This window comes from Nanorana parkeri, unplaced genomic scaffold (assembly GCF_000935625.1).
Source record: "Nanorana parkeri isolate BGI_ZX_2015 unplaced genomic scaffold, ASM93562v1 scaffold349, whole genome shotgun sequence".
Taxonomy (NCBI): Eukaryota; Metazoa; Chordata; class Amphibia; order Anura; family Dicroglossidae; genus Nanorana; species Nanorana parkeri.
Window position 1 is genome coordinate 511,465 of NW_017306617.1, and position 21,884 is coordinate 533,348.

General features: G+C 41.8%; 1 protein-coding gene across 2 annotated transcripts in view; it reads right to left on the bottom strand.

Moving 5' to 3' along the window:
* The window catches only part of THOC2 (THO complex 2), a 132,702-nt gene that overhangs the window by 86,215 nt on the left and 24,603 nt on the right, over positions 1 to 21,884 (bottom strand). For both annotated transcript variants that reach the window (XM_018558626.1, XM_018558625.1), the window contains exons 7-12: positions 20,099 to 20,232; positions 17,962 to 18,128; positions 17,775 to 17,867; positions 10,282 to 10,437; positions 3,995 to 4,167; positions 1,007 to 1,202 (exon numbers count right to left, since the gene is read on the bottom strand). In XM_018558626.1, coding sequence (XP_018414128.1) covers positions 1,007 to 1,202; positions 3,995 to 4,167; positions 10,282 to 10,437; positions 17,775 to 17,867; positions 17,962 to 18,128; positions 20,099 to 20,232 — 919 coding nt within the window. The remainder of the gene's footprint in view (positions 1 to 1,006; positions 1,203 to 3,994; positions 4,168 to 10,281; positions 10,438 to 17,774; positions 17,868 to 17,961; positions 18,129 to 20,098; positions 20,233 to 21,884) is intronic.

Sequence of the window (21,884 nt, forward strand, 5' to 3'; positions counted from 1 at the left end):
CAGCAGACGAGGGGGGGGGGGTTGAGCAGGGCACACACCAGCACATATACACAAGATTTTTTTTTTATAGAACCAATCGATTAGTTGATGAAAATAAGTTAGCTGCAGCCCTATTATACTAGCATAATAGTTAAGCTATATGAATTGGAGCAATATATAAAGCAGGCCGTATCCCAATTTAAGTTGCAAAAGAGAAGAGATGTGCTATGGCATTGACAGGGAACAAAAAAAAGGAGACATTTCCCATCTAGGATCCTAAAAGTTGTAAAAACCTGATAGATCCAAATAGCAAATACCTTCCTTGCCACTAGTAAAGCATAGTCAAACAAATATTCACAGAATTGGTTAAACCGAGTGGGTAGCAAAATCTCACAGGTATATCTAAACATTTAAGAACATTAGAAAAAGAACAATTAATTAGCTTTAAATGAATCCTTGCCTTACCCATGCAGTGACCCTTTTGCTTTGTTCTGGGAGTCACTTTAAAAATGTAGGCGTATTATAGCTTATTAAAGATTACTTGTGATCCCTTGCTAAGTGTTACGTTTCTTTTAGAACTCTTACAAAATAACATGCTTTTTATTAAGTTTTCGTCAAGAATAAACACAGAAAGTCAACCACATAATGATGAACCAGGTTCACAGCCAACATAAAATAAATAGGCCTGTGAGCACAGTCTAGTAACAGCAGCTGAAACAAGGACTGCTCTATACTGTTTGCAATGTGTTTCAGCATTGTAAACAGAACTCCCTGGTCAGCCACATGAAAACCATTAACAATACAGTGTGCTGAGCCATTGAACACATGGACAGACAAGACAAGACATAACAGATCCTTTTGAAGAAGCATACCCAGAATAACGCAGCATCAGGCACACTGTAAATAAAGAATATCTCTGTGTCTGTGCTTGAGTGACCAATATTTTGTTAGACATTAAAAACATCTATTCTTTACGCTCGACATAACTAGTGAAAGAAATACAAAAAATAAAAATAAACCCACAAACCTCCTTCATTAAAGCTTTGCCAAGTCTAACAATTTTTGCCAGCAAAATGGGATCATGTGCTAGATGTGGACCAAGGGAACAAAGCATGTTGAATACATCTCTTCTCATATCTTCAAAGCATTCCACTGGTTTTGGTGCTTTCTTGTTATGCAAACGGTAAACACGAGATCCCTTGGCACCTTTCGGCACTCCCACCCTAGAAAACAAATGCAGACAGTTGTTGCACACAATAAAAAAAAAAAAACAGTATAAAAGTATTTTGTATTTGACAGTATTAAATTTAGCAACAGAAACCATTAATAATGTTCAAGTGTATAACGACAGGTCTAGGGAGCAAAACTAGCTAGACTTTTTCATCATGACCACAGTCAACCATAAAAAAGTACTATATAATGTCACCTTCAAATCTCCCATAAAGGGTGGACCCATTTAAATTTTACAGGAACTGCCCAACACCCAAAATCAAAAGATGGTAAAAGGTTACAGCCTGGCAGAATATGGCTTAAAGCTATAAAAAGTCAGATTGAAGGCATATTTATAGACTAAACAGGCCTCATCCTAATCCCTTTCATTCTGTTCAGTGACGTTCACCTGAATAAAATGGTTCTCAGAACACCTGGCCAACTGTGTAGACAGCTTCTGTGACACAGATCAGTACAGCCGACAAATAATTTACCATTATAATGAAGGATTTTTAGCAGTGCCTTCCTTAAAATTGAAACAATCCGTAATGTTAAAAGAGAACAATGGGATTAGTGTTTTTCCCCATAGTCCTCTTAAGGGTCACGCGAGGACATATACTAAACTTTGGGTCATGGGAGGACGCTAGTATATCATGAGCTACAGCTCGCGGTATACCGAGACTGCGGCAGTCAGGATGGATGCCGACAATACTGTTGAGATCCACCCAGCTGTACCCGCCCCCTACCCATTCCTCCAGCGCTAGAGGATCGGAACAGCCGTCACTGACAGTCACTGCTCTCTGCAGGGAGATGATGGAGAAGTGAGCGAGCGACGGTATGAGTTTGCTCACTTCGCGATCAATAGAGCAGACGTGTGATAGTGTGTCACACGTCGGCTCGAGCTCTGAGGGCGAGTGATTTTCACTCACCTCATAGTTCTCCTTTAACCCCTTCGTGACTGACGACGTACAGTGTACGTCGCCAGCATCGAGTTTTAACTGTATTTTAGATCTAGGACATGGTTAACTGGTGAATATGGCATTACATCATTTTCAAGGTACAATTGATTCCTAAAGTAATCATTTAAAATTAAGAATCTGGCTGGAAAATACTAAACGTTTTCTAATGTGTACACATCTTTTCACTCACACATTAAAAAAGGGGCCACACCAGCAACTAGTATTGACCATTGACAATCATATATGGACATAATGTGTGTACACTCAATAAGAGAAAATCTCACAAACAGTAGCCCTACATGAGGGCCAAATTGTTTATGTCTGCTTTTTGGCCACTATGCTAAGATCAAGGGAAATATACACAAAGGATCAAAATAATATGAGAAATGAAAACAGGACATATACCAATTAAGAACACAACCATTTAAACCCTAAATAAGTTACCTCTCCCCAAAACGAGGTTATTCAATTAGTGGCAGAGTTTAAAAAAAAAAAAAACTATTTACATAATATTTATTTTTATAAAGAAAGGCATCTCGGTATTGCCTGACCTCACAGTATTTACTATATTCAGGGTTTCTCTCTTTTAAAGAAAACCGGGGAAATTATTAACCCTTGCAATAAGGGTACCCTTGCCCCGCAAGGGTTAACGGCTCGTTTTTGTATTAGGGACTAAAGTTACGCTCACCTGAACCACGGAGCCATCCGGCTGTCACAGTGCTCCCTCCAGCCTCTCTCCTCCTATTCTGCCGCAATGGCATGTCCCTCGGCATCCTCACTTCCAATACAAAGTATATTGGACGTGATGACTGCAGGAACTTTAGACCGCTGGAGCAGAGGGGGAGAGAAGCTGGAAGGACCGGTCTAACATCCAGTCCGCTCTGAGGTTTGGGTGAGTAGAACTGTTATTTTCAGCACTTAACCATTGCAGTGCAATGGAGTAAGGATTAACTACATTTTTCCCTGTTCTGCTTTAATCAAGAGGTGGTGGCCTATGCCGATTTAACAACTGCGGGGCAACATCCGACTTTCCATTGCTCCTTATAAGCCAGACTGGCTGAGACCCCACCTCCTCATACTGATCCCCATCTCATTAGCAACTTCTGTACAGCGGAGAGAAATACCAAAGCAATTAAACTATTTAGACTAGTGTGGACCAGGTACAGTTAAGGCCATTTCTATATAGCATGTAACACAATGAACTGAATAGTAATTGGGTTTAGATGCAAAGCCTGGGACCACTATAGCAGAAAATGGTAAATTTATGTAGCTAATACTTGTAATGATAGTATTCATGATGTAAATTCCATTCATATTTGTATCCACAATTAAATAAAGAGAAAGCCATCCAGCATAAGTGGCTGTTGTAAGGGTTTACAAATCACATCTAAACACATACAAGCAGCTTTTTAAAGTAGGTTTGACTTTGGACATCAGGTTTAGATCAATGTAAAGCAATCTATAGCAATCAGATATGCATGAGATGATCTCTGACAAGTCATACATGGCTGGGCTCTTCAACAGCAGCCAGAAGCTGAAGCAGCACAAGTGCACTATTCATAATTGATTGTCTGTGAAAGATTTAAAAACTGTTAAATGTGCAGCATTGAAAAACCTCACCCACTATCTGGGAAGCATCACCTCCTTTACAGAGACAAATTCCTATAGCTGCAAATCCCTGCATAGGTATACAAGAGGGCAAGTGCAGATACCGGCTTGCCAAAAACAAAAAGGCAGGAATACCAGTTCACATCTGCCACACCATACCTTTTTATTGAGAGTTATCCAAATACAAGGCATCCTGGTCCATTGAAAAGATGATCAAAATGTATTTAACTCAAGCTTACCTTCGATAGAGAGGATCGATGGTTATATGAATAAGGTGACACAGCGCTATTGCAATTGATTTATGGGAGGTGGCATAAAAAGGCGGCATCTGATCCATTATATTCTGAGCATGCTGCCAGTCTCCAATCTTCAGTAGTGCTTCAAGTAAACCAAGCTTCTGGTTGTCAATAGCCTGCAAACAAGTGTGTTGGTGACTAAATAGTTTATGACTGAATAAAGCAGTTATTTTTTGTACATGTATAAATACATTTCATCCCTTGACAAACTACACAATGTTATATCTAGACTAACAGTTTTACAGCAAGATCTCATAGTACAAACCTCAGGGGCCAGCAAGAACCTACCAACATAATACAACTATTTCCACTACAATGTTTTCATTGAGGTGCTGTTATGTAGAAACGTTTCGGAACACATCACACTTACCAAATAGTTACATTAGAGAGTATGCACTCTTTTGGGTCCAAAAGAACAAACAATACAAGGAACAAAAAGGCATTTTCCTAACTCGTTTACTTTACCTTTTTGGAAACATTATGGTGTTAGTAATCAACCACTGGTTTATTCTCATTTCTCATTATCAATAACTCATTAGGACTTTGAAATAAAGTTCTCTAAATGTTAGCTTCAAGGTCTGTCCATTTGGAGCCATTACAGAAACTTCTTGCATTCTCGGCTGAATTTTCCATAAGACCCTGCTTAATCAAATTATCTCCCGTCTCCTGCATCTCTATGACAGGTCCCCAGATATCTGCAATCAAACATCTGTGGCTACTTTCATAGCCCCCTTGAAACGCGAATGCTTTTTAGTAGTGAAGGAGCATGCCAAAACCTCCCCACCACCATTCCAACTGTCCAATGAGGCAGCTCAGACAGACTAATAGGATCATATGGTAGGGAGGGGAAAAGGAAAGGGCAAGCTTTGAAAGTACCTGGAATAGTCAGAGGTTGCCAATTCTAAATGGCCCAGCACTTAAACATTTTTTGTGACAGTGTCACTTTAAGGACTACTATAGTATCCCATATGTGAATGCTACTTGCCTGTTATCACAGAGTTATAAGTGGATGTGAGTGGGTTAGGTGCGATAGGCTGCATCACAAGTGTTGGAGAAAAAGCACAGATTCTGAATAACAATCTGCAACCTTAAAGAAGCCATGTAGCAGCTGTTTAAAATGTTGGCGGGCTTGGACAACTGTGATTCGGCAGATACCAGGCACTCAAACTACAACCATTCTACATCAGACTCCATTAAAGTGCGCTTTAGAACAATATACACTTATTGTGGTAAAATGGGAAGTCTTGAAAGAATCAGGATGTACTGTAAAGACCTAGTGGCCATCTTTATGGAAGATTCCCTACAGTTTTCGGTCTGAGTTGCCTTTAAGAGATTTCCCCTCCCTTCCTGTCTGATGAAACCATTGTCAGCAGGACAGGACGTAAACTAATCACTTTATCAAAAGTAAATAAAGTGGAAATACAGTTTAAATGTTATAGGATAAAAGGGATAAACCTTTCCAAAATATAAAAAAAAAAAAAAACAAGAGCATTTTAGTCTTCATCCTCTGCAGTTTATGACTTGCTTCAGAACGAGATTAAAGGAGAACTATGGGGTTAAGGCTTTTCCCATAGTTCTCCTTAGGGTAACGGGAGGACACAAACTAGTGTCCTCCCGTCACTCTAGGCTCAGTATACCGCGAGCTGTAGTTCGCGGTATACTGAGACGCCGCAGCTGAAGCGGATACCGACAATTGTGCTGGGATCCGCCCAGCTGCGTGACTGACAGGTGGCTCTGCCTATCTAGAGGCAGAGCCAGCTGTACCCGCCCCCTCCCGTTCCGCCAGTCAGTGCTGGCGGATCGGAGCGGGGAGGGGGGAATCCAGCCTCTCCCCTGTCACGGCAGAGAGCTGTGACAGGATCGAGAGGTGAGCGAACGCCGGTATGTGTTCGCTCACCTCTCGATCTACTGAGCCGACCTGTGACAGTCTCATTGTCACAGGTCGGCTAGAACTATGAGGTGAGTGAAAAGCACTCACCTCATAGTTCTTCTTTAAAGCTGCTTTCAAATGTTCACATTTATGCTTCAAACTATTTTTACACTGATTACCTAGCCATTTAAATACATTCTGACAAATCTTAAGCCAGTATAAAGAAGAAACATTTGGTTTACCCTCTAGTGATTACCGTAAACAGCAAGAAATTGTATCAAGAGTCAATTCTATATCAAAGCAAAAATAATGCAGTCAAAAGTTTAAGGAAACACTTAAAATTATTCTACAGAAGGAAAATGGATCTCAAATTACAAGTCAGCAAGTAGTAAATATCCCGGCATGTTTAGAAATAATGAACTTTCTTTGTGAGCTAATAATTTTACCAGTGAGCATATAATCAAATTATGCTTCATTCAACAATAAAATATGAATTAGGATTTTGGTTCTGCTCATTTGCGCTGCCTCTTGAGTATAGTTCTGCAATTTTATTTACATTCACGGCACTAAACTAAACAAACCATGAAATCATTTCACACAATCCAATTTAAAAAGGAGAACTAAAGAAAAGTCAGAATCAGAATAACAATCACAACATAAAGCACTCGAAGCAGTTAGAAAGTTCAAACTGGGGCAATGGAGACAGTTTTATGAATGTAAAATAGCAATTGTGTTTTAAAAAGAATTCTACAATGAAACAGAAGGAAGAGTAAGAATGAGGTCTTGAAAGAAACACAATGTGGTTGACATTTAAAAGCAAAAAAAAAGGTTAGCTTTCTGTTTGTACATAACTAGATTACTATAGAATCTTCACCTTATCTACTAAGTGAACATTCACTTTGCAAAGTAAAAATGTCTTATTACTAGGGCTTGCAAATTAACTCATCCTCTGACGAAAGGACGCCGGAGCCAGACGAGTAGCAGCTCGCGCCGGTTTAACCGCTTCCCGGCCGGCGGTTATAATTAAACAGCAGGCCTCAGAGCTTCTTAGATGACTGTTTACATACAACCGGTCCGGCGGCTGTAGAGCCGCTGCCGATCCCCGTTGTGTCCGGTGAGGGCTCGGCATTCGCAGGGCGGCTCTGTCAACAGAGATCATCACATGATCTCCCTCTGATCTCCTCCTCGTCGTTCTCTGAATGCAGGAGTGATGTATATTACATCACTTCCACATTCAGCTGTCATTCTCCAGCTTCTGTAGCTAGAGAATCAGACCTCTACTTCATCAGCTTTTTGGGAGGTCCCTAGAGACCACTGATGCCTCCATAAAGGGGTCAGTCAGTTTAAATTGGCCATCACATGGGGGATTCTTAGCCCCCTATGCGATAGCAATAAAGTGAAGTGATTTTTTTTTTCTTTTTAAATAAAAAAGTTACCGCAAAAAAAAATGTAAGGTCAAATATTATATATTTTTAGCTTCTGTTGTCATTATGATTGAAAAAGAGTAAACACAGTTGATTGATAATAAATGGCTTCAGCCAAACACTACCCATGAGTGACGGAAAGGTTTTCATGTAATCATTCATATACTCTGCAAAATGGCCAGAAATTGATAAAATTCTGCCAGGCTATGTAAACGTATGAGCACGACTGTATATATACACTTTTTTTTAAAGTCCGTCCCCTGCCCCCACATACACGCAAACATGCGTCAGGTGCGACTATGTGTGAAAATGGCGATTGCGCCAATTGTGCCACACGTAACATATCACTGCGAAAGTCAGAGTGAAGGCAATAATTTTAGGGCCATTATTCACTACTAACACTAAACTGATGGGTAGCAAAAGCTTTTAAAGCACTGCCCTCGGCCAATTTTGGATATGGTATTTTTTTGCAATTTTGCGGGCGCACGCAATTTTAAAGCTTGACATGTTTGGTGTCTATTTGCCAGACGTCACCCCAAATTTAATATTTTACCAAAAGCATAACAGGGAAAACGTTTTTTTTCTCTCTAAATTTACGGTACTTTTTTCATTATATAGTAAAAAATAGTGGTGATTAAATACCACCAAACAAATTGGAAGGCTATAGTCCGGTCATGCTGACTGGTGACATTTTTGACTGACTGGTGAGACACCCTAAAATTTTTCAAGCCCTGCTTATTACTTTAGTAAAATCAACCCCAATAGCTGCGATTGCAACACATTTTTTCCCGCGTAACTATACATTTATGCAAAATGTAAGAAAGAACAGTAAGATTGAAAGTGATTCAAGGAACTGTATGCCTATTTTTGTCACCATTTAAAATACCTTTAATCAGTCAAAGATTATGGAAGTAAATTACTATTACTGAAAGTACCCAAAATATAAAGTTACATATCCTGAAACTTTACAGAACTTTGGTCAAAAAAAAAAAAATCTTAACCCTCGCAGTGGGGCTACCCCATTACTGCGAAGGTTAAGTGCTCGTTTTGCCTAGGGAGCTAAAGTAAAGTTATACTCACTAGGGCTGCAACAACTAATCAACACAATCGATTATAATCGGTTATTGAAAAAGTTGTCAACTTTTTCAATAATCGATTAATCGGCTTCCGATCAGTTGGCCCTGTTCACGGCTCCACACACGCTGTGCGCCACACCTCCTCCCCAACTCACGCTCACCGCTGCCAGACCCGCACACCCGCATCCACGCTCTACACGCCGCATCTCCTTCCCGCCTCACACTCACCACCCACATCCACGATCGGCACAGGGACATGGGGAGATGTAGTAAGGAGGAGCAGGTGTGGGGGGATGACAGCCGCAGATAGACAGGCCCGATCTCAGAAACAAGTTGCTGGAAGACTGCTCAGGTAAGCCTGCACTTTTTCAAATACTCACCCAAACCCCAATCCCAACTGGCTGCTAGAGGGGTTCCTTCAGCCCATCTCCCCCGCCCCAGCAATGGTATGTCCCTCGGCATCCACACATCCTATACACTATCGAACATGATGACTCAGAAGACTTTAGATCGCTAGAGCGAGGCTCAAGGGACCAGTCTAGCAGCCAGCTGGGATCGTGCTTCAGTTGAGTATAACTCTGCTCATTTTGTCTAAGGAGCTAAAATAGCACTTAACCCTTGCAGTGCAGGGGTAGCTCACTGAAAGGGTTATGATTTTATTTTCTCTGCGCTCTTCTTTACAAAGGGTCCATTTATAAAAGGAATATCTAAATTCACCAAAACACTACAAAGACTCCACACTGCCCATTCATTTATAAAATTCAGGGCTCAGCATCCGATTATGCAATATATTCTCTGCTCAGCGCAGCATAGAACACTCATGAATAGGAGGAGAGCACTGTCATATGACCACAGCCATTGTATGTAACAGGTTACCCTTTCTTCAAAGAAAAAGTCACATGCAGGAAGCAGAAAACACTACACATGTACAGTAGCTGCATTTCAAGTTTTGATGAGCTTCTGCATAAACTGACACTAAACTCTGGAGTTAAATCCCAAAATTGCATTCAAAGTACCTTAACTATGAACAACAATGTATCTTATTTGTGTATCACTCAGCTGTAGAGCCTCAAATCATCTCTGAATTCATGCCGACACTGTCTTTCCTTCTGGAGGGTGACAACTTTTGTTCCCCGTGGTCCCTGTGTGTGTTGTAATTTCAATACATATTAGTTAACTAAACCTGAGATTGTAGTCCATCACAGGAGCGAGCATGGAGCAGTGGCTACTTTACATCACACACAGGGACCATGGAGAACAAAAGTAGCCTCCCTTCAGAAGGAAGGACAGAGTCAGCAACAATTGAGAGATGATTTAAGGATCTGCAGAAGAGCGATAGACAAATAAGATACATTTTTGTTAATAGTTAGGATACTTGAATCCATGTTTAAGATGCAACTCCTGAGTTTAGGGTCACTTGAAGATTTTCTGCATATAGGAAGTAGTTATCATGAATTATGTATCGTTTTGTTCACGATAGCTTTATATAAACAGCGCTTCATGATTGAAACAAAACATTTAGCATCTATCAGAAAGGAAAACAGAAAAATAAATGTAAAAAATATACAATATCTAAAAATGTTCCCACACCGATTCTAAGTCACACCACTGTTCCCTGTTCTGCCTCCACTACAGTAGGATTTTTAATACAAGTATTACCAGACATTAAAATATTAATTTATCTGAAGGGCAAGAAATACAAAACATTTTAGCCAACATACTGTATATGCACCCCATTTGAACCTGTCACTGCTTTGTTCCTGAAATGTAATAGGCAAATTTCACATTCTAATAATCTACAGTATTCTCAAAATTACAAAAAAGAACCCACAATGACACCTGTCCAGAAATCACTTTTACCTTTTCATTTTTTTCATCATCTTTCTCCTTTTCCTTGTCTTTATCTTCATTTTTGTCAGAAGAGAGAACTACCAAGGTTAGTTTTCGGACAATCTGTTTGGCTTCTATAACCTCCTTCTTATGCTCCTCAAGAATGCTGCTGTCCAATGGGAGAAGCTAGTAAGAAAAACAAACAAACAAACAAACAAAAGAAGAATTACATTTTTGCGCAGTATGGAGAAACAACTTAAAGTGACATTAAACCCTCCAGATTTTTAACATAAAACAATACTGTAATGTGTGCCTTACTGTAATCCAGGGTAGTTTCCCTTCTCTTTGCTGCTCTTCCTTTTAAATCCGTATCTCTTCTCATGCTGGGCAGAACTTCTGTTTTGCCTTGTCTCTGAAATGGATACATGGTGTCTGTGTGCAGGTTCACAACCTGAGCCAGCACTACAGGAAGAGGCACTCAGCTGCAAAGGGAAGTTCTCCCTCAGCATGAGAAGACATGAGGATTTAAAAGGAAGAGCAGCAAAGAGAAGGGAAACAACCATGGATTACAGTAAGGCACACATTACAGTATTGGTTTATGTTAAAAAATCTGGAGGGTTTAATGTCACTTTAATATGTACATGCTTTGTAACAGGCAAACTTCAAACTATCCCCACTTGGGGTAATTTTGGATGGAGGTGGGAATCTGTTGAGTTTTTTTTTCTTCAAGGATAGGGAAATTTACCAAACTTCCTGTCCTAATACAGTGCAAATCTCCCCCCTAAAGCAGCAATAAAACCTTTCCCTTCTCTACAGACAGAGTGCATCTAAACCACTTCAATTCTATCCAAAAACAATGCAGATATCATTTGTTGATTTCTGTTTGTGAACCCATTGGGGTGGTGGGGGAGCAGTGATTTCCCGTAAATTACTGTATAGGTAAACTTTTCTTTTTCTTTGAGCATGCCGCAATCTGCACTTCTGTATAGAAAATGACAGGGATATATTTATGTGAAAAATGTATATCCTTAGTTGTCCTCAATTATGTCAGGCATGCCCCTTTAAATCTTCAAGTGGGAGATGCCTGCATGTGGGAAAGGGAGTGAAAAAAAAGCAATGCCTGTCAAACACAGTAGATCCTGACCAGGGGCAGACTGAGAACACATAGGGCCCCACGGGCAATGCGTGTTTATGGGGCCCCTTTGTGCTCCAACCATATACAAGCCCCACCCACATGTACATTCCTATGTTACAGGGATTATTTTTCCATACTATTTTTAAAATAACACATCTATTCACTAAAAAGTGAATTGCAGGGGAATTGGTAGGATAATCTTAAATCTAGACTAATATACAGTAGGTAATTTGGAAAGTGAGCTAAAAAACGGCAGAATTTTTCTGGTTTGGATATTTTGACCTATTACGCCATCCTGAATGACAAGATAATTAGTAGGAGAATGGACAGGAGAAGTGAATAATCTAGGATAGGAGTGGGGGTATGGATACATATTGCATGTGCAATATGCAAACCTTAGACCAGCACCAGTGCCGGACAGACATCAGACCAGCACCAGTGCCGGACAGACATCGCACCAGTGCCGGACAGACATCAGACCAGCACCAGTGCCGGACAGACATCAGACCAGCACCAGTGCAGGACAGACATCAGACCAGCACCAGTGCAGGACAGACATCAGACCAGCACCAGTGCAGGACAGACATCAGACCAGCACCAATGCAGGACAGACATCAGACCAGCACCAACGCAGGACAGACATCAGACCAGCACCAACGCAGGACAGACATCAGACCAGCACCACTGCAGGACAGACATCAGACCAGAACCATTGCATGGCAGTCCTAAGACCAGAACCAATGTAAGTAGTAAGAAATGCACAGAGTGGCAAATATGCAGCAGTAAAAAAACGCAGAGTTCAATAGTAAGGAAAGCAAAGCTCAGCAGCAAGTAACACACAGAAAGCAGATGTCAGAGTAAAGCGCAGAACGCACAGGTCAGAAGGTAGTAACGCGCATTAGTCAGATGGGAGTAACGTGCATTAGTCAGAGGTCAGAAGGGAGTAACGCACAGAACGCAGAGGTCAGAAGGTAGTAACGCACAGAACGCAGAGGTCAGAAGGTAGTAACGCACAGAACGCAGAGGTCAGAAAGTAGTAGCGAACTGAAAGCAGAGGTCAGAGGGTTGTAGCGCACAGAACAGAGGTCAGAAGTTAGTAGTGCACAGAACGCAGAGGTCAGAAGGTAGTAACGCGCATTAGTCAGATGGGAGAAACGTGCATTAGTCAGAGGTCAGAAGGGAGAAACGCACAGAACGCAGAGGTCAGAAGGTAGTAACGCGCATTAGTCAGATGGGAGAAACGTGCATTAGTCAGAGGTCAGAAGGGAGAAACGCACAGAACGCAGAGGTCAGAAAGAAGTCAAAGGAAATCAAGCCATGATTAATGGGAATCAGTAATGTTATTACAAAAAGGCCAAAATCTCTTTCTTACTGTCTCTGCCTGCACTGTTCACACTAGTTTTGCCAATTCGCTAACAGATTGCATCTGATGCTGTCTGGGAAGTAAATGTTCAACCAATTTAGCCTTATTCACATGCGACATGTGCTTAATATCAAAAGTGACAAGATGCAAAAGAGGCATCATTTGTAGGTTTTTGCTAAAAAAAATTCTCCTTCTTTGGAAACAAATAGGGATGCACCGATACCAATACTAGTATCGCTATCGGTGCCGATTCCGAGTATTTGGGCAAGTACTCGTACTCGCCCAAATGCTCCGATGCCTAGCACGAGTACTTCCGGTATCAGGAAGCCGGGCAGCGCGTCATTACACGCTGCCCGGTTTCGCGATTGACCGGGAAGCGGCTCCATGCTCTCTCGTCACTTGTGATGAGAGAGCATGGAGCCGACTTCCCGGCCAATCAGGAAGCCGGGCAGCGTGTAATGACGCGCTGCCTGGCTTCCTGTTTGGTCGGGAAGCTGGCCAATCAGGAAGCTGGCCTCGTGAGGTAAGGTTACCTTACCTTAGTATGTGCAGCCTGTCACCCCCGGGGGCCTCTCCAGCGAGAATGCGGCCTTCGTCTGGTACCCAGCCGGAGCCGTCCAATCAGGAAGCCGGGCGCCGTCTAATGACGCCCTGCTTTCTGATTAGCCGGGAAGCTGGCTTCATGCTCCCTCATCATATCATGACAAGAGAGCATGGAGCAGGCCTCCCGGCCAATCAGAAAGCAGTGCGTTGCGTCATTAAATGGCGCCTGGCTTCCTGATTGGCCGGCCAGACGGCTCCAGTTGGGTACCAGACGAAGGCCGCGTTCTCGCTGGAGAGGCACCGGAGGTGACAGGCTGCACATACTAAGGTAAGAGGGGACTTTCTTGTTAATATCGGGAAGCCGGGTGGCGACTCTTTACACGCTGCCCGGCTAAGCAGGAAGCCAGGTGGCAAGTCATAACACGCCACCTGGCTTCCTGAATGGGACTTCCGTTACTCGGTAATTGGTATCGGCGAGTACCGGAAAAACCGGTACCGGTGCATCCCTAGAAACAAACATAAATTGCTGGAGAATCGTGGATGCTGCTCTAGAGCTGTGGAAAGTCCCCTGCCAGGCCCCCTGGTATTCTCACACACACACACACATGTGCTCCCTCTGCCAAAGCCGTGAGCATGAGTGAGAGGTAGCTGTGTGCTAAAGTCCTCTCACTGACAGGCAGCTCTGCCTGTACGCTGCATTCCTCAGTGAGCCGTCGGGCCAGGACTTAACATGAAAGACGAGTACAAGACGACATTGCAGGACAGTCAGTGACCCAAAGAGGGCGACAGCTGCCACGTGCCCCGTCATGGCCGCGGGCCCACGGGCAGCGCCCGAACGGTCAGTCCGCCCCTGATCCTGACCAAGTCCAACTGCAGATGAAATATATAATCGTTGTCCAGTACACTCCTCCCCATGGTTCTACGTGGTATGGATGGATGGATGATGACGTTTGAACACATGGGCTGATAACTTACTCTGTTGGTGGGGTACCATGAGAAGAGCTGCCAACACATGATGAGAAACAAGCGGAGCACTGCACAAATAACCTCACGCTGAATGGGCTGATTGTAGCTCTTCAGCCACAAATTGGAATATCCCCTCTTGGATACACAATCAACTGGAGATAGGCATGAACACAAGGAGAGATAATTGGTAACACTATCATGAGTTACATCCCGCAAGTAACCTTAAGACTGGGGAGATTTGCTTTGAGAGTTATGTCAAGATAATTAACTTGTACTAGAATGGTCTGGTTTGCTCCGCTATCCTATGCTTTTCATCCTTTCTGCAGCTAATTGCTTTAAACCATCTGGTGGCTGAATGTATTTGCAAGAAAGGATTTTGTTTAACCCAAGTATACCTTTTCTTTATAGTGATACATGTATGCATATGAATGAAAGAGAGAGTTTAATTTCAGCAGAAAAACAACAAAAAAGCCACACAAAAAACAACAACTTTGTAGCAATGCCTAGCTATTGAAGCACAATCTGCAGTGAAATATAAATGTAACATATTTAACATGTGCACAAACTTTTGGAAACAGATTTCTGCAGTGTGGTTTCCTAGAACAAAATGGCTATTAGTTAAATAGGACCTTTACCCATATCTTCAAGATAACAAATGCACCTTTAGAAATGTTTAGTAATGAAAATCTACACACAAGATACATCTAGATAGCTGCAGGCTTTTTATTTTTTGCATATATTTTTATTTTCTTTCCCAGTCTCCTGACGGTGGCCATTTAAACTAAGGGCAGGTTACTAAATCTTCCTTTACTTCTTGGAACTCTGGCACATGTGGACTAGGACATGTGACCATGCACATACTCTGCCGATATAATCTTCCCAAAATGCAATGCTTGGGCACGATTACATAATGTGCAAGTGCCAAAAAGGACCAGGAAGTGGAGAAAAAATGTAAGTAAAATAAAAATAGATATTTGTTTAGCTGAAGGATGTAACAGGATTTCATATCAGAATGCAGAGCTGTATGCTGATGTGATTTGTAATCAAAGGGGTAATGGTCCACTTTAACCCCTTCGTGACTGACGACGTACAGTGTACGTCGCCAGCATCGGGGCTGTTTAAACAGACTCCCGGCGACTTTTGCCGCCGGGACTCTGTTTAAACTTGTAGAGCCGACTGTCGGCTTTACAACAGAAGCGATCCTGGCGACTTACCTGTCGCCAGATCGCTTCTGCGTCCCGAAGAAGGGGCCGCCCCCCCAAGGGCCTCAGTCATGAAGGGGTTAATAAATGTACCCAACTGTTATATTTTTGTGTTACATTCATTTTGCCTGATTTATAGGGGTTAGGAGCGGTTTTATGGAGAATGGGCAGGATATGTAGCGTTGCTAGATTTGTTTCTCAGAAAAGTTTTTTCAATAAAAACATTTTAATTATTCTCTAGTTATTTTTTAGGTACACGTAAATATGTCCTTTTTATACCTAAGCATGCACATTGTAAAGTTACTTCTGCTACTGAATTATTGCTCAGCTCCCAGTTGCTGACCCAATGTCATAGAAAAAAACTGAACTATATAGGAGGTTTTAAATGTAGAATGAAATGTAAGAGCACTAAACTGGTATATTAGCAAAGCAGTGAATCTGCCATGCACCCCAGGTGTAAGATACATATTTGATCAATAGGTTCATTATGGGACTTGTTAAGTCAACAGGCACACTAGAACTCCACTTCATAACAGTAATATTGAAGGCCGTGCACCAAACTGCTGCAGTATGCGCAACACACATTATATGTGTTGGTGTAACGCAGTGCTATTCATTCTGTATGGCACCTCAACTGCCACATGCAACTGTTTTGGTGTAATAGGCAGCCTGTTCAAATTAACGTAAAGAACGTTGATACCCATGCACTAATGCCCTGCAATGGTGTGAATGGGCCCTAAATGTTTATAAATGACATTGATCTTTTGAATTCTGATTCAAAGTGAATTCACTTCCTAAAAATGCATGTGGTTACAGAACTCCAGATATTGGTCACAAGTGGCATGTCTCCTTGAAGACTAAAAAATAATGATGACTGTTCTTGAGCCGAAGAGACACTCAAATGTATTGCTAGAAAGGCCATTGTGATATTTGCAGAGTCTAGACTTTGAACACTGGTAAAAGCAGCAGGCAGATCATCAAGTTTTAAAGAGGGTGCAAATAATGTCAAGAAGAACTGATCTCTTTAGTAAGAGCCTCCAAATCTGGAAGTAATGGTCTCCGGCTTGTAACTCCTCTAATGTAAAATCGTCAGTTAAGGACTTAGGGCTGGTTCAAAAATTCTGTATTTGCGTGCAACTAGGTGACAGCGGTGTGTAGGTGTTGTAACAATGCAAAGCACTGTATATACAACTTCATGGGCAGTGTATAGCATGTACAATTTATTCAGGTATTTGCACAGCAGCATGCTGTGCTGCAATGTAATGACCTCCAGTGCACTGCAGAAAAATGCAGCATGTCAGCATTTTTTTGTAACACATCACACTAGCATTGTAGTGTGAATGGGGCACATAAAAAATAATTGCTTTCTGTGTGCCCTTACTGTGACTGGTGTTAATCCAGCGTGGGAAAATGCTAGTCAAACAAGCTCAGCATCTGATAGTCTTGTAGGCTCAGATGGAGCTAATGCCGTGGGCAGATCAGATGGGGACTCTGCAGGTGAAGACAAGGAAGTATGCTTAAACTCTTGTGTGACTGCAGTAAAATCTTCCTGGCATATTGCTGAGAAGGGGGCCATGCCCGATGGAGCTAAGGAAGAACCCAGGGATAAAACAGACTCAAGCAGAGGACAGAATTTCAGGCTGCTTGTGTCAGGCCCTTCAGGGGGGTGCACTGCAGGCAGCACCGGCAGAAACCATTAGTGTATTATGTTCTGTAGAAACCAGGGGCAGCAAGGCTAGTCCTCATGTATTTGGGTTCCAACATTTTGCACCAAAAGGCAGGAGCAACTGCAAAGTCAGGCCTTGAATACTCATGAACCAGATAATGGCAGCACAAAAGTTCCAGACACCCCAAAGTGACCATGTCCAGGAGACAAAAGGATAAATGTCACAATGCAGAGCCCAGTGTCCAAAGGTCACATTCCAGGTTAGTCCTGTAATCATCCAGTCCAGTGGGGTCAAGGTTCCCAAAAGCCTCCTGTAGGCGGCTCACTTCAGCAGCCTCACCTCCTTGCTGCTCTCTATTCTACTGCTCAATCAGCTAGTGGCACCCATTATAAAATCCTGCCTCCCTTTAAGCACATGCACATACTGCTAAGGGACACTTAATGTTTAATTACAACTTCTGCCCTGAAGTTAGAAACTCGATACAAAGACTGATTTGAGGCAATTATAGTAGAATAAAACTGTTTAAGATAAAACATTATTCATGTAAAGGGTGTTTTATAATCTCCTATAGTTGCTTTGGAACAAATTACCACATTTTCGAAAACGGTGTATCTGAAAAAATGTGTATTCAGTTTCTTTAGACTTACATGTACATAGAGGTCTTCCAAATCAATAAGATTTTGTTGTAAGAGAACTGCTGCAACTCTGTACAAAGATGAAGGGGTTTCTCCATTGGGTTCCTAAAAAAATCAATTGAAAGCATTTAAACTAAAAGATAATACAAACATTGTGGAAGAAGCACAGGCCTTTTTGTACACAAACTGTATATCTTACCTGGTAAAACTTGAATTTAAATCCCAGGATGTGACACAATGTCTGAGGCTCACACATACCCATATATGATTCAATTAAGGGTACAAAGAACTCATCATGATCTGGTCTGCACTCAAAAACTTCTAAGATAATATCCAATACTCTATTTGGATCAATGTTAAAACATCCTAAAAAAAACAGAAAAGAGAAAGAAAAAACAATAAGACAATAATCTATAAACTGATATGTTATTTAACGGCCGAACCAGTACTGCACCAACTTAGAGCTGCACATAAAATATAAGAAAATCATAGAGCAACAATTATAAGCAGCCTTAAACATCTTTCATAACAGAAGCAATGTTTAATCATACACTTACCAGAGAAGTGTTGGAAAATGTCTTATCTGGCAGGTCAATTATTCAACTTACTGACCAACCACAAAGATACAGAAAAATAACTGTTACTATAAATCACACACACACACACACACCATTGAAATGTGAAGATTATACTGAATTAGCCTATGAAAAATCCTGACGCTCAATATTGTCATCAGCCGTGGACAGGGAGCATAGAGCCGGCTTCCTTTCCAATCAGCAACCGGGCAGTGGGTTATGACTAGGGATGCACCGATACAAGCATCGGTATCGGCGGCGATACCGAGTATTTGCATGAGTACTCGTGCAAATACTCCGATACAAAAAAACAAGTACCTGTGCCGCGAGACCCACCTCCCGGTTTCCTGATTGGTCAGATAGCCAAGCTGCCTAGGAAAAAGTGAAGCCGGCTTCCTAACTAATCAGGGTCATGACGTGCTGCCCGGCTTCTTGATTGGCTAGGGAGCCAGCTTTACTTGTTGGTAGGCAGCTTGTCATGACTCGACTCCCAGCTTCCTGATTGGTCAAAAAGCCAGGAAGCCTCGGCAAGTGAAGCTTGTGTTCTTTCGTTAGAACACTGGCTTTCCAGGCAATCGGGAAGCCCGGAGGCGGGGCACACAGCACTGGCAAGTACCAAAAGAAAAAAAATAAATATTGGTAATTGTACTCGCTACGGAAAAAACGATCGGTGCATCTCTAATACATACAGTGCCAATCCAATTGTATTCTGACCCTTGCTAGGATGAATTTCTTAGGCACGGGCTACATCACTAATGTCTAAAAAGGACCAGCAAGTGGAAAAACAGTAAAGTAAAATAAAAAAAGTTTATTTAACTAATGAATTAAGTTATATTTAAAAGGAGAACTATGAGGTGAGTGCTTTTCACTCACCTCATATTTCTAGCCGACCTGTGACAATGAGACTGTCACAGGTCGGCTCAGTAGATCGGGAGGTGAACGAACACATACCGGCGTTCGCTCACCTCTCGATCCTGTCACAGGAGCCAGGCTGTCAGTCACGCAGCTGGGCGGATCCCGGCACAATTGTCGGGATCCGCTTCAGCTGCGGCGTCTCAGTATACCGCGAGCTACGGCTCGCGGTATACTGAGCCTAGGGTGACGGGAGGACGCTAGCTTGTATCCTCCCGTTACCCTGAGAACTATGGGGAAAAGATTTAACCCCATAGTTCTCCTTTAATCTCAAAATCAGAGAGGGTAAAACTACCTTACAATTAAAGCACAGGCAAAATAGAATCCACTGTAACCTTAAGTAGTACAGTGCCTTCTGCCTTGTCCATTTCTTTACCGCTATTCAAACCTGTCGATACTATAAGCAACAAGGATGTAGGCGTGCTTCTTGCATCAAGTTAACACCACTGTAAGGCACCTGTGGAATTATCCACAGCGTTGTCACCCTTTCATCCAAGTTGCTGCCACTGCACTACACTGCTGCACGATGATGTCAATCACCTATTGAGTGCTACCTAAAGCAGTGAAAGCTTCTGGAAGGAGAAGTGATGTTCCAGTGCCACTGCTACCCTCACATAGTCCATGCAATGCAGAATTAAGGAGGAGAGCAAGTAATCACATGACCACTCCTAAATACACCTGAAAATAATAATATTGGTGGCAAGATATCCCGCAAACTGACAGTGGCATGAGATCAGCGCTATTAAACATACGAGGTATACTGGCCATATGCATTAAATTCAAAATTTTTCTGGAAACCGACAAAGAGAAAGTGCACAAATAAAATGTGGTTCACATCCCCAGCCTTACCAATTAGGGATTTGATATTTTCCAGGATTAAATCGCTTGTTATACTCCCAGACAAATCCTGTCCAAGCTCTGCAATCAATTTTCCATATCCTTCGTTTTCCTCTCTCAATAAATTGAATTTCTGCTGCTTATAACTGCAGAGAAAAATGAATAAATGTAAAAAGGAAACAGTGAAAAGTATGAATCTTTTGGGAAATAGTGCAATGCTCAACAAAGAAAAATAAAAAAATCCTTCCTACAGGCATAACATAGAAAACAGAAAAATGAGCACGCGGGACCATTCATAAAAGTTCTTGCCAACCATTTGCATGTTATTCCTATTCTCCCATCTGGCAAGAATGGCTTATAAGGGCATTACAACACATTCAGATGACATTTGCTTGTGGGGATGGTTTTGTAAACACCAGAAAACAACAGAAGCCACAGCATTTAGGCCAGAAATGTTTTGTATGAGAATTTCAGTTTGGACACTTACCCGGAAATTTCCTGGAACACAATCTAATAGTCATTTAACTACACCATCCATAATGAGGGACACCATCGTCTATTGAGCTAGCACATATAGATTTTCTCTTGCCAGACCGCGGTCTGAACAAGAGAACAATCACTTGATTATCCCATCCATGCGTAACCGTGTGGATGGAGAAATCTCCACCACCAGCTATTGCATTTAGAAAGTTGCGGCACCTGCTTGAATATCCAAACAGGGACTACATTTTAAAGTATGCAGTCACTGTTGGGCTGGGAATTTTTCAATGGACTCAGCTGATTTAAAAATCAACTTTTGTTAGGTGGTGCCCACAGGGTGCCTCAAGGCTCACATTTTGGCGGGTTTAGCAGAAATCATCTGAAATTTGGGGTGTTTATGGCTAGCTTTAGTTCATATGAACTGAAAAAGTGAAAGTAGAACTAAATACAAGATAGAACCAGATAATATAAGCCAGTGTGACCCACAAAAATCTTTTAATGAGTTGTTAAGCTTGCACTATGAGAACATCCAATGTGTGACAACAGCACAATGACCATAGGCAGGAAGGAGTCTTGTCTCAGGAATTTAACTATGCTCAAGTTTCTGCCCAACACATTTTTTTGAGAGACATTGGCTCTCCCATACAGATAACTACTAACTTGTATGCAAGTCATTCTTTGTTATACTGAACAGTCCCATGGTACTAAAATCAGAGGCAGAACCAATAAGAAGGGGAAGAGAAGCATTGTAAACAGCGGTTGATTTGGATGCTCATTTTTATGCATCATGTAGAGCCACTCTCACATGACTCTCCAGGAGGTAGATTATATGCCAAGTAGAACACAAGAGTCCCATTTCCCAGTACGAAAAAAACAAAATAAAAAAGTATTTACAAAAAAGATACCATTAGCAAAAGAAACAAAATGACTTGCTAATTGCCATGAATAAGACGTCTTCATACAACCATTCTTATAGTTTGCTTTACTTCTGATTGTTGAGGCATTTATACATTATAATACAAACTGTGCTTTGCTCATACTGGTATAAAGGAGGCATTAACGAACTTCATTCTTCAAGGTTAAAGTACAGGTTTGGCCAATCAGACTAGTACTGTCAGAGGGGACAACTCTGATGCCTCCATTAAAAGGAGAACTATAAGGCGAGTGAAAAATCCCTCATCCTCATAGTTCAAGCCGATGTATGACAATGAAACTGTCACACGTCGGCTCAATAGATTGAGGAAGTGAGCGAACACATACCGTCACCCGCTCACTTCTCGATCATCTCCCTGCAGAGAGCAGTGACTGTCAATCACAG